The sequence below is a fragment of the Suncus etruscus genome, chromosome 10 (assembly GCF_024139225.1).
Source record: "Suncus etruscus isolate mSunEtr1 chromosome 10, mSunEtr1.pri.cur, whole genome shotgun sequence".
Lineage (NCBI taxonomy): Eukaryota > Metazoa > Chordata > Mammalia > Eulipotyphla > Soricidae > Suncus > Suncus etruscus.
Genome location: NC_064857.1, coordinates 13,120,191 through 13,133,681, shown reverse-complemented (window position 1 = coordinate 13,133,681; position 13,491 = coordinate 13,120,191). Strand labels below are relative to the sequence as shown.

Genomic DNA, 13,491 nt, shown 5'->3' with positions numbered 1-13,491 from the left:
TATATAATACTATTGTAATACTATTCTTAGTTCTCAGGGAAACATACAAAGAGGCTAAGGTTGGAAATGAGGATGTCCTATGGTCAGGGGACAACAAGATCTCTTATTCACCAAGATACTCACTGACAATTTGGGCTTTGAATCCTTTGAAAGATTGAGGTGGTTGGAGGTACAGATCAGTAATACTTTTCATGCCTTGTGCTAAGGAACCTTGTTTTTCCTGACAAGCTACTTCCCACAGAAAGATCTCTTTGGAGTCTCCACAATGTTTTGTTAGCACAGATACCTGGATGTCTTTCACATTATTTTATTTTCTACTGATGAGAAGAGGAAATAGGAAAGTAAATAAGTATCAGAGACAAATTCTGATTTTCAGTTTCTGAGTGCAGTTCCTGAGTGTCGCTCGATGTGCTGCCCCCCCCCCAAATATTATGATTTTCACCAACAGAAAATAATTCCTTCCTGGGACTGGAGAAGGGGAGAGAAAGAGAGAGCAGGTGGTCAGTAGGTAGGGAGCTTGCCTTGCATGCAGCTGATTCAAATTCAAACTTAAGCATTATAGGATAAATTGAGCCCACCAGGAGATAGCTTTGAGCACTCCTGAGTATGACCCAAAAACAATAACAAAAACAAAAATCCATGCCTTTTATGTAAAATTCTCTGATTCGTTTTACACTCATTTAACAACAAATTACAGTTTAAGAAGACATACGTTATGCTCTATTTTAATAGCATAATGTTCAATATAGGGAGAAACTTAAGGATCCTCGATAACACCATTTCTTTGATCAAAATCAGCATATTTTTCTCCTATTTAATTATTTACTGTGTAAAGAATTCTGCTTAAATCACAGGACCTTGAAAGGACGAAAATGTCATGGGAATGTACTCAATGGTCACTAACAAAATGTAGACTATTTCAAGTATCAAAATACTTATAGCCTAATGATCTTTAAGAAGTTCTCTAAGTAATTTGGAAAATAGCAAATTAAATGATTTTATAAATAAAGAACAATTCATCAGATAAGTGTTCAGTTAATCTATACCAATGACGTGGGCACTATCATGTCCTATGTGGGTCTAGATTGACCTAGGATTATCGAGTACCATTTATACTGTGCTCATTCTGAGTACCATTTGTAGTATTTTTACCCTTTGATATAGAACAGAGCAGAACTGAAATTATGTACTATAATAAACAATATGATAAAATTTGTTCTGCTATGTCACTTTGAGGAAATTACTTTGTCTTTCTGAAATTTTGTTTCTCCCTGAAATGGTAGATTTTGTTTTTATTAGAGGTTTCGGCACAGTGTCTGCACATAGTAAGTTCTAATTCTGATTATCCTCAGAAGATTCTCCTGGGATTTATGGGGGAGTTATGGGATACATGGGGAAAGGAAAAAGCCATATTGTTGTTTACTCAGTATTTGTGACATATTTCTTTTTTTTATTTTCTTTTAGGCAGGGGATGGACCTATCAGATAGTGTTGAGAGCTTACTCCTGGCTCTGTGCTTTAGGGATCACTAGGGAGCACAGGGAACCACATAGAGTGCAGAAGATTAAACTTGATTTAGTCATATGTAAAGCAAGCTCCTTCTTACATACCATACCATCTCTCCAGTTTCTACCATATCCCTTTTCAGAACAGTATTTGAAACAAAAATCGGTTGTTTTGAAGGAAAAATAGCATGTGGCTGGAAAGGCATCTTTAGGTGTATATATAAATTTACAAACTAGATTGAAAATATTGACTTGGAGAATATTTGCAAACTTTAAATCAACACTTATATATAACTAAGTCTGTAATTTTCCCACAATTATTCTGGTCCTTCAATTTGGCTAAACTCACCTGAGTTACTCCAGAAATAAATCATAAACCACATTGAAGTCTGGCTTTGTATTTACAGACACAGTTTTGTTCATTGTGTCCACATTTTATTCAGCCCAAACTTTGGACATCTGCCATATGTTGAATGCCATGTGCTTTATAGCTGTATACAACTGGCTCACCAAGTTGCCTTCTACTTTCTGGTCTTTGCATATGAGCATCTCAAAAACTGTTAATAACCCCAATTATTTTTTACATAAATTGTTTTCTTCCCATTCCACATATATTCTCTGGTAGTCCTTACTTTCATCCATGATACAATACACTCTATCATATGACACCTACATCAATATTTCTAGCTCATCTGACTTTCAATTTTATACTTAAGTTTTATACCTACTTTATCTCTCTAACAAAATAATCTCTCATCATTTACTAATTTATAAATGCTACCACCGGATTCTTTTATATATATATATATATTTATTTATTTATTTATTTAAACATCTTGATTACATACATGATTATGTTTGGGTTTCAGTCATGTGAAGAACACCACCCAGCATCAGTGCAACATTCCCATCACCAATGTTCCAAATCTCCCTCCTCCCCACCCAAACCCCTCCTGTACTCTAAACAGGATTTATATAACCCCCATACATTTTCATTATTATGATAGTTCAAAACGTAGTTATTTCTCCAACTAAACTCATTCCTGTTTGTGGTGAGCTTCATGAGGTGAGCTGTAACTTCCAGCTCTTTTCTCTTTTGTGTCTGAAAGTTATTATTGCAAGAATGTCTTTCATTTTTCTTAAAACCCATAGATGAGTGAGACCATTCTGCATCTCTCTCTCTCTCACTCTCTCTCTCTCTGACTTATTTCACTCAGCATAATAGATTCCATGTACATCCATGTATAGGAAAATTTCATGACTTCATCTCTCCTGACAGCTGCATAATATTCCATTGTGTATATGTACCACAGTTTCTTTAGCCATTCATCTGTTGAAGGGTATTTTGGCTGTTTCCAGAGTCTTGCTATGATAAATAGTGCTACAATGAATATAGGTGTAAGGAAGGGATTTTGTATTGTATTTTTGTGTTTCTAGGGTATATTCCTAGGAGTGGTATAGCTGGGTCGTATGGGAGCTCGATTTCCAGTTTTTGGAGGAATCTCCATATTGCTTTCCATAAACGTTGAACTAGACAGCATTCCCACCAGCAGTGGATAAGAGTTCCTTTCTCTCCACATCCCCGCCAACACAGCTTGTTCCTATTCTTTGTGATGTGAGTCAATCTCTGGGGTGTGAGGTGGTACCACATAGTTGTTTTGATTTGTATCTCCCTGATGATTAGTGATGTGGAGCATTTTTTCATGTGTCTTTTGGCCATTTAGTTTCTTCTTTGTCAAAGTGTCTGTCCATTTCTTCTCCCCATTTTTTGATGGGATTAGATGTTTTTTTCTTGTAAAGTTCTGTCAGTGCCTTGTATATTTTGGAGATTAGCTCCTTATCTGATGGGTATTGGGTGAATAGTTTCTCCCACTCAGTGGGTGGCACTTGTATCCTGGGCGCTATTTCCTTTGAGATGCAGAAGCTTCTTAGCATAATATATTCCCATTTGTTAATCTCTGCTTTCACTTGGTTGGATAGTACAGTGTCCTCCTTGAATATGCCTGTAGTCTCAATGTCCTGGAGTGTTTTGTCTACGTGTTGTTCTATATATCTTATGGTTTTGGGTCTGATATTGAGGTCTTTAATCCATATGGATTTTACCTTCGTATATGATATTAACTGGGGGTATAAGTTCAATTTTTTGCAATTGGCTAGCCAGTTGTTCCAACACCACTTGTTGAAGAGACTTTCTTTGCTCCATTTAGAATTTCTTGCTCCTTTATCAAAAATTAGGTGATTGTATGTCTGGGGAACATTCTCTGAGTATTCAAATCTTTTCCACTGATCTGAGATACTGTTTTTATTCCAATACCATGCTGTTTTGATAACTATTGCTATGTAGTAAAATTTAAAGTTGAGGAAAGTAATTCCTCCCATAATCTTTTTTCAAATGATTGCTTTAGCTATTCTAGGGTGTATATTATTTCAAATGAATTTCAAAAGTGCCTGATCCACTTTTGTTTTAGGAATGTCATGGGTATCTTTAGAGGGATCACATTAAATCTGTACAATGCTTTGGGGAGTATTGCCATTTTGATGATGTTAATCCTGCCAATCCATGAGCAGGGTATGTGTTTTTATTTCCGCCTGTCCTCTCTTATTTCTTGGAGCAGAGTTTTATAGTTTTCTTTGTATAGGTCCTTCACATTTTTAGTCAAGTTGATTCCAAGATATTTGAGTTTGTGTGGCATAATTGTGAATGGGGTTGTTTTCTTAATGTCCATTTCTTCCTTATTACTATTGGTGTATAGAAAGGCCATTGATTTCTGTGCGTTAATTTTGTAGCCTGCCACCTTGCTATATGAGTCTAGTGTTTCTAGAAGCTTTTTGGTAGAGTCTTTAGGGTTTTCTAGGTAGAGTATCATGTCATCTGAAAACAGTGAGAGCTTTACTTCTTCCATTTCCATCTGGATTCCCTTGATATCTGTTTCTTGCCTAATTGCTATAGCGAGTACTTCCAGTGCTATGTTGAATAGGAGTGGTGAGAGAGGACAACCTTGTCTTGTGCCAGAATTTAGAGGGAAGGCTCTTAGTTTTTCTCCATTGAGGATAATATTTGCTTCTGGCATGTGGTAGATGGCCTTAACTATGTTGAGAAAGGTTCCTTCCATTCCCTTCTTGCTGAGAGTTTTGATCAAGAATGGGTGTTGGACCTTATCAAATGCTTTCTCTGCATCTATTGATATGATCATGTGGTTTTTATTTTTCTTGTTGTTGATGTTGTGTATTATGTTGATAGATTTACAGATGTTAAACCATCCTTGCATACCTGGGATGAAACATACTTGATCATAGTGGATGATCTTCTTAATGAGGCATTGAATCCTATTTGCCAGGATTTTGTTGAGGATAATTGCATCTGCATTCATCAACGATATTGGTCTGTAATTTTCTTTTTTTGTAGCATCTCTGTCTGGTTTAGGTATCAAGGTAATGTTGGCTTCATAAAAGCTATTTGGAAGTGTTTCCATTTGTTCAATTTCATGAAAGAGTCTTACCAGGATTGGTAGTATTTCCTCTTGGAATGTTTGAAAGAATTCATTAGTGAATCCATCTGGGCCTGGGCTTTTGTTTTTCGACAGACATTTGATTACTATTTTAATTTCATCAATGGTGATGGGGTGTTTAGATATGCTACATCCTCTTCCTTCAACCGTGGAAGATTATAAGAGTCCAAGAATTTATCCATTTCTTCCAGGTTCTCATTTTTAGTGGCATAGCGTTTCTCTAAGTAGTTTCTGATTACCCTTTGAATCTCTGTCATATAGGTAGTGATCTCTCCTTTTTCATTCCTAATACGAGTTATCAAGTTTCTCTCTCTCTCTTTCTTTGTTGGTTTTGCCAGTGGTCTATCAATCTTGTCTACTTTTTCAAAGAACCAACTTCTGCTTTCGCTGATCTTTCGGATTTTTTTTTTTGTGTTTCCACTTCGTTGATTTCTGCTCTCAGCTTTGTTATTTCCTTCTGTCTCCCTATTTTTGGTTCCTTTTGTTGAGCACTTTCTAGTTCTATGAGCTGCGTCATTAAGCTACTCAGGTAAGCCCCTTCTTCCTTCCTGATGTGTGCTTGCAAAGCTATATTTTCCTCTCAGTACTGCTTTTGCTGTGTCCCATAAGTTCTGATAACTTGATAACTTGTGTCTTTATTATCATTTGTTCCCAGGAACCTTCTGATTTCCTCCTTGATTTCATCTCTGACCAACTGGTTATTCAGTATGAGGCTTTTTAACTTCTAGGTGTTAAAGTTTTTCTTCTGTGTCCCTTTGAAATTCACAAATAATTTCAGAGCCTTGTGGTCAGTGAAGGTAGCCTGCAATATTTCTATCCTCTTGATATTATGGAGGTATGTTTTATGTGCCAGCATGTAGTCTATCCTGTAGAATGTCAAAATGATGGAGAGTATTTGAAATATGGATACAATACAGTGAGTTTCTACTTTTAAATTAGGCACCCTGATAATCTAAGAATGTACCTGCAATGTAAGTGTGCCATAGTTAAATATTATGAATGCTATGAAAATAATTAATAGCACTCCTAGTCAAAACATGATGCTATAGTATAAAACTCTAGATTGAGAGAATGTTCTGAAGTCAGGCACATCAAGTCACCCACCTTGCTACACATGGTATGAAAGTTAATTCCCAGAACTGCTTGCCAACCTAGTGGCTTCAGTACCACTGAACCCTAACAGCACAATTGAGACATTCACACTTCCAAGTGCCACTGATAGTCCTGACCATTACTTGATAGCTCCTCTAGGGGCCGGAGAGATAGTATGGAGGTGGGGCATTAGCCTTGCATGCAGAAGGATGGTAGTTCGAATCCCAGCATCCCATATGGTCTCCCGAGCCAGCCAGGAGAGATTTCTGAGCATAGATCCAGTAGTAAACCCTGAGTGCTGCCGAGTATGACCCCCCAATAAAAAGAGAGATCCTCCAAAAAGGAAATATACCTAGAAGCAACACAGAGATATTTGATTAGTGAAATTAGATAAGAATTAACTTTTTATGGTATGATCCTGCTTATACAATTATATCAAAAATATATAAGGAAGGCATGAAAGTTAATAACTAAACTGGAATAATAAAAACAAAAAGAATAATAAATAAGAAAGATTTTGGCCAAAAAAATGACAAACATTGTACAAAAATTAAGTGTTGTGGAAGGGAGTAAAAGTAGAAAAATTCTGATTTAATGCGTGAATGGTGAAACTACTAAGTTAGATAAAGAAGGAATAACAGAATGAAGGAAGAAGATAATGAATTTAATTTTGTACATGTTAATTCCAAGAAACTTAAAGTTATAGCTAGGTGAGTAGGTATTGTAAAGGTATTGTAAATAGAATGATATTAGAGACATAAGTATGGAAATATCCAGCATGCTATAGAAAACATAAAAGAACATAAAAGAATCCTTAGTAGAGGCAAAGGTATGGAAATGAGACAGTGTCATTTTCATAGTAAGTAATTTAAAAACACTAATAAATATATTAAATAACTAAACAGATAAATAGATGAGAGGTAGTATACCATGAAAGATAAGAGAATAAGACTAGTGAACTTTGGAAGTACATTGCTGAAATTCGAATCTGTGTTTAAGCCCTTTTAACTGTCTGACTTTGGACAAAATGTTAACATCCTTAGGAATCAATTTTTCATATGTAACATGAGCTCTCCATCTGATAGTACCATGATGTTTAAATAAAACAATGTCTAAAAAGCATTTTGGACATTCTAGCCTTTATAAAAAAAAAAACTGAGTTTTTCTGTTAAATTCAGATAAAAAGCCCTTAGCCCTGACTATTGATTGTTATTTCCAAATCTATTTTGCACCACTACTATTGCTTGTTTTTCTCAAGGCTATGGTTTATTTATCTTCTCCTAATCCTACAATGCCTGAATGAGTATTATTAAACTCTCTACCTGTTTCATGTTAAACGTGATTCTCAAGAAAGATAAAACCATTTATTTTCTTCACAAAAGTCTCGCTATTTAAAAAGAAGGAAAAGAAACAAACATTCTCTCAGGGGATAGCACAAATGTAATCATCTGCTTCTAAGGATCGAAATGAGAAACACTTTTCTCCAAAGTGATTTTTCTCCTAGTAATTTTGATATTTCTCTTGTTTTTTTTTTTTTCCACTATCAGGACTAAAGCTGAACTTTTTATATGTAAGCAAGACTTTTTGTTTTGTTTTTTTTTGTTTTGTTTTGTTTTGGGCAACACCTGTTTGACGCTCAGGGGTTACTCCTGGCTAAGCGCTCAGAAATTGCCCCAGGCTTTGGGGGGATCATATGGGATGTCGGGGGATTGAACCGCGATCCTTCCTTGGCTAGTGCTTGCAAGGCAGACACCTTATCTCTAGTGCCACCTCACCGGCCCCGTGTAGTCAAGACTTTAGTTAACAATTCTTCATGCGCAGTTGACACCTTGAAGATGCAAACTGTGCCAGGAACTGCTAGTTATTCTAAGTATAAAATTTCAGATTCTTTACACCAGGCCATTGAAATATTATGAATGTTATGTTATTAAGAAAAATATGATTCTTTAAATAATTCAAGGATGAGAAGAAGTTCATTTTATGTAATAATCCCCCTCTAGAAACTGATTAAAGCAGAGTTTCATGTATTTCTCTTTGCTATGATTAACCATTTTGTGGATCAGATGTAAGGTAGCATGATCTGGTAGTGGCTTGCCATAAAAATATGTAGCCCTATAAAAATGTTTGGAACTCCTGGCTTGTCATCAGTCACTTATGAAAGTTTCCAATGATCAAAAGTTTTTCCTTTCTGCACAGCTCATAGAATATTGGCAGCCACTTTTCACATGGGCAATAAAATCCTAACACAGGAGAACTGACTTGCTTGTATAAGTTGAGATAAAATTTAATAGTCTCACTAATCTAAATCTTAGCCTTATATTTAATATATATAATGTATTTAATATATAATCCAATATATAATATTAGACTTATATTTAATAGTCTCACTAATCTTAATCCTAGCCTTATAAGTAAGGACTGATTTCCTGAGAATAACAGTAAACAAGATTATAAAGCAGTACTAGCCCTATAGATACAAGTGTTAGGATTTTCTCTATGAAAGAAATATATTGGGATAAACAGTGGGTACTTGTCTTGTTTTTCATTTGGAAGACCCCATTTCAATTCCCAGTTCATATATAGTTATCTGGGGACTGCCAGAAATGATCCCTTCATCCAGTATGAAGAGTAAGCACTATTTGGGTTTGGCCAAAATCAAACCAATAAACACACCATGTATTTACTGAAAAGATATACTTAGTAAAATAAATGATAACAATAACATAAAAATCTGTAGTGAGGTCACATGTTTGTAAAAGACTTTCCAATATTTGGATATCATTATGTGATTACTTAAATTGTAAAAAAGTTATGATATAAAAAATAGCCTTTTAAGTGATTTAATCTATCAGTAGTTCATAAACTGGTGCAGTAGGGAAAATCTCTGGAAAAATACCTTCATGTGTATTAAAATAATCTCTATTTTTAAAGTATGTTTCCTCTTTTCAATATTTTTATGCCTTAGCACAATTTTTAAGATTGTATATGTACATATTTTGTTTTAACTCCTCAAAGTACCACTGTAGCACAGTCATAAATAATACATAAATTAAAATGTGTCTGAGTTCCAATAAACTTAAATATAAACACTGAAATGCCATTTCATATATCAAAAAGTATTATATAAGTACTCCTTTTTAAAAATGTGTTTTAGTCTTTTTTCTGGGAGGGGGGGTCACACCCGGCAGTGCTCAGGGGTTACTCCTGTGGGATGCCAGGGTTTGAACTAATAACCTTCTGCATGAAAGGCAAACACCTTACCTCCATGCTATCTCTCCAGCCCCATGTTTTAGGTTTTTTTTTTTTTTTTTTTTTTTTTTGGTTTTTGGGCCACACCCGGTGATGCTCAGGGGTTACTCCTGGCTATGCGCTCAGAAATCCCTCTGGGCTTGGGGAACCATATTGGACTCTGGGGATAGAACTGCCGTCTGTCCTAGGATAGTGTATGCAAGACAGACGCCTTACTCCCTGTGTCATAGCTCCAGCCCCAGACACCCTTCCACCCTTCTTAATTTATATATTGAACCAAAATAAATTTGGTCTGTACATGAAAATTGGCATGTCCTTTGTATAAGGTACATTACTAGACTTCTCATTCTCACATTTTTTTAAACATGTTGAATTCTTCCTGACGTCTTGTATTGAAAATTTGGAAAAAAAAAAACAACAATATAGTGATATGGTGAATGAAGTAGCAAGACATATAGGAGAAAACTAGCCTATGAGACTAGTCTTATCTCCCACTTAGTCAGTGGAGCAACTTAGGTCCCTAAATGCTCCAACTTAGCAGTTACCTATCTGAAACCTTAAAAATAATTAGTAAGGTCAATATATGATGACTACACCCAATAGTCCTGAACTTACCAGTGCGATACTTGCTTAGGGGAAGACAAAGTGATCGATCTTGTTTTATCTGGGTTATTATGATATCCCTAAGGTGACGGTACCAAAAAGAATTTGAGCAAATGGTACAGATAGAAATAATTGAAAGATGGTACAGTTAGAAAGATTGAAAGATGCAGTTCAAAACCTATATAGAATGTTGGAGCAACTCTGAGCAAAGAACACTGGAAACATTACATTGGAGACACCCAACTGTTCTGGGCAAAGTACTCAGAACTAGCCTGAAAGTATAGTGGAGAGGAATGTAAATGTCACCCAAGAGAAAAATATAAAGAGTTTGCTAATGGAGATTTGCAAGGAAATAAGAGAAGTGTGTGTGCTGGAGAAATAGCGTAAAGTAGCCCAGGATTCCATCCATGGCACCATATATAGCTCCCAGGATGCTACTGGAAGTGTTTCATGTGTTTAGAAATAAGAATAAGCAAAGCCAAGTATACCCCTTCCTCTGAAAACACAGGAACAAAGAAATGAAAAAAGTAATAATTTTGTTCCTTTGTTATATCATTAAGTAGTCAAGAAAAATATACAGAAGAAGGGTAAAATGTATGCTGCATAAAACATGGAATTGTGATGTTGATGGGTAACACTGTTCACAGTCAAATTATACATACACTAAAATCTGGACAAAATCCATCTAAAATTTGGAGGCAAACACAAGGAAGGAAAATAATTTATATCTTCTTCATTTATCATGTCTTAGTAGCAAAAGGTAAAATTCCTATTTCAAAGGACAGAAGGGAATGGTAGGTGGGAGGGAAACTGGGGACACTGGGTGAGGGGAATGTGCACTGGAAGGGTGTGGTCAATTCTATGATCGAAACTCAACTATGAACAGTTTTTTTTAAGGGTCGAAGTGATAGCACAGTGGTAGGGCATTTGCCTTGCTCACAGCCAACTCAGGGAGCACAGAGCCAGGAGTAACTACTGAGCACCTCTGGGTGTGATCCAATAGCCAATTTTTTTTATTTTGTACTATATAGAATTATCTATAACATATATAATTATATTGGCATAAAGCAATATTTTTGGCCACACCCAGTGGTGCTCAGAGGTTACTCCTGGCTCTGTGCTCAGGATTTTCACTCCTAGCAAGTTCGGAGGGGACCCATATGGGATGCCGGGGATCAAACCTGCATCTGTCCTGAGTCAAGCTGCATGCAAGGCAAATTGCTCTACCACTGTGCTAAACCAGTTCCAGCCATAACCAACATCTGAATTGTTGACTTCAATATGCTAAGCTAGTCACCAAGTGTTTGGTACTAATTAAATTTTCTGCCATTTTTCTAAAACTATGTATGTATTAATTTTTTTTCCTTTTTCTGAGAATAAGGATCACTTCAATAGCAACAGTGTTTGAACCTGTGACCCTGAGCTTTTAAGTGAGCATTTAAGCCACTGAGCCATCTTTCAGATTCCTGAAAACCATTTTGATGTTTAAAGCTTCTTAAATACCTAAACATCTTAAATCCAGGATTTAGATATAAGACTTAAATATTCAATACTCACTTTAACTTAATCTATTATCATGTATTTTAAATGGCTTTTTCCAAAGTCCTTTAAGTCATTTTTCTTAAAGGTTAAAAGGCCAAATGCATCTACCAACTTGTCTCTTGATTATTATTCTGGGGATATTTTAAAATATATACTTTCATAATTTGCTTACCTTTTGTAAAGAATTTATAGTTAATATATGAAATATCAAATTTATCTAAAGCAATTTTGCTACATAGAAAAATGAAATGGTAAGCCTCAGATATTTTTAAAGAGGCTTACTTAAGATGTCATAAACCTCTGGTTAGAGACTAAGGGATTAAAATTCTCTTTTTTTAAATGTGTTTTTTAGTGGTTTATATTGCTAAAAGTTAAAATAAATGTGAATGCTTCATAAATTGTCATATTTGAAGAGATGCAAAGTGTATATAAAATTGCAATATTTTTAATTCTAATAAAGTGTTTACATTTAAAATTATTTTAAAATATAAAGACGCCATGATTTACAAAGATATGTATACTTGAGTTTCAGCTGTAAACTATTCTAACTACAAACCCATCACTAATGACTTTCTTCCACCAATGTCTCCAAATTCCCTCCCACACCCCATCCTGTACCATGTTTTGGTTTAGTTGTTTGTACTTTTATTTTCGTTCTTACAGTATTTTGTTTGGTATAAAAGTAAAAAGGTTTGGTTGTGATTTGGACTTCATTCTTACAATACTGTCGCTCTGTAGAAGTACAGCATTTAGACTCTAAACAACAGAATTCTCTGCTAGAAGGATCAAAAAATCCTTGATTCATAGGAGAGAAGATGAGGTGAAAGGAATCAAAATGTGATGTGTCTTACTCCTGCCTACATGGTACTGCAGTAAGTGAACATAGACAGCTTGTTGCTGTCTATCTCTCCTCATTACAAAATATTTGTTGAAAATAAAATGACTCTGTAACTGAATATATTATAGTTTTTTCACTGTTATAAGCATCATGAGTAGACATAGTGAATATTTCTAAAAAAAAGTCTAAAAAATCCAATATTGACTAAAAGTTAGACAAAAGAAATTATTTTAATAAACATTCAAATGCTACATTCCCATTCTAAGTCTCTCTCATTTTAGTAAATCAGTGTCTTAATCTAGGCAGAACATGAATTAGTTCAGTTTAGGTCTTTATATGCTACTTATAGTTTTTCACTACAAGCCACAATTTTTAATCAGTATAAAAACAAATTTAAGCATATATAATTCATTTTATTAAATTAAGTTTTTCTATTTTTTCATAGACTTGAATCAAAGGAGCCCTTCCTGTCAGTAGGGTAAGTATATGCAAAATATTTTCTATTTTACTTTTTCAATTGATTTCTAATTCAAATCAACAAGGAAATTTTCAAGCCAGTTCATTGAATTTCCAAAGTCATAACATGTCATCATTTCTTTAATAATGGTATCTATGTTTTTAAAAAACTAATTAAAATGTTCCATGACTACTTTATGAAGCCAAAAATTGGGCTAATGAATGTATATGAAATTATTTTTTTCTATAAAAACATTAAAAGGCATATAGTAATTATCTAACTACATTGTTTCATGTGAAGATATGCTTAATTGTTCTTAAAAATTTCCCTGGGAATAAGAATATAACTTAAAAAAAGTGTTTATAGAATGCAAGAGGTAAGTTTGATATCCAGTATCACATGGGCCTGGAGTACCATGGGATGGTCTGATGATCTACAACATTGACAAATTCAAGCACTCCACAGCTTTGGGTCCACCACTTAGTCATCAGGCATAAACTACCTAACTACAAACCATTAATAGTCCCTGACACTCCTGACACTACTGTTTTTTTTTTCCTACACTCTATTCACACTGACTGCTTCTCTATACATGAAGATAAGAAACCTGGAAGCAAAACCAGTAAAACTAAAATTTCCCTTTCTTAATGTTATAAGTTTAGCCACAACACACAATGCTGTAGAGAAAAATATAGAC

At 34.8% G+C, this 13,491-nt stretch overlaps 1 protein-coding gene across 7 annotated transcripts in view; it reads left to right on the top strand.

The window, feature by feature from the left end:
* Nucleotides 1-13,491, top strand: part of RALYL (RALY RNA binding protein like) — a 712,684-nt gene that overhangs the window by 558,697 nt on the left and 140,496 nt on the right. For all 7 annotated transcript variants that reach the window (XM_049782024.1, XM_049782022.1, XM_049782028.1 and 4 more), the window contains one exon: nt 12,783-12,815. In XM_049782024.1, the coding sequence (XP_049637981.1) occupies nt 12,783-12,815 (33 nt within the window). The remainder of the gene's footprint in view (nt 1-12,782; nt 12,816-13,491) is intronic.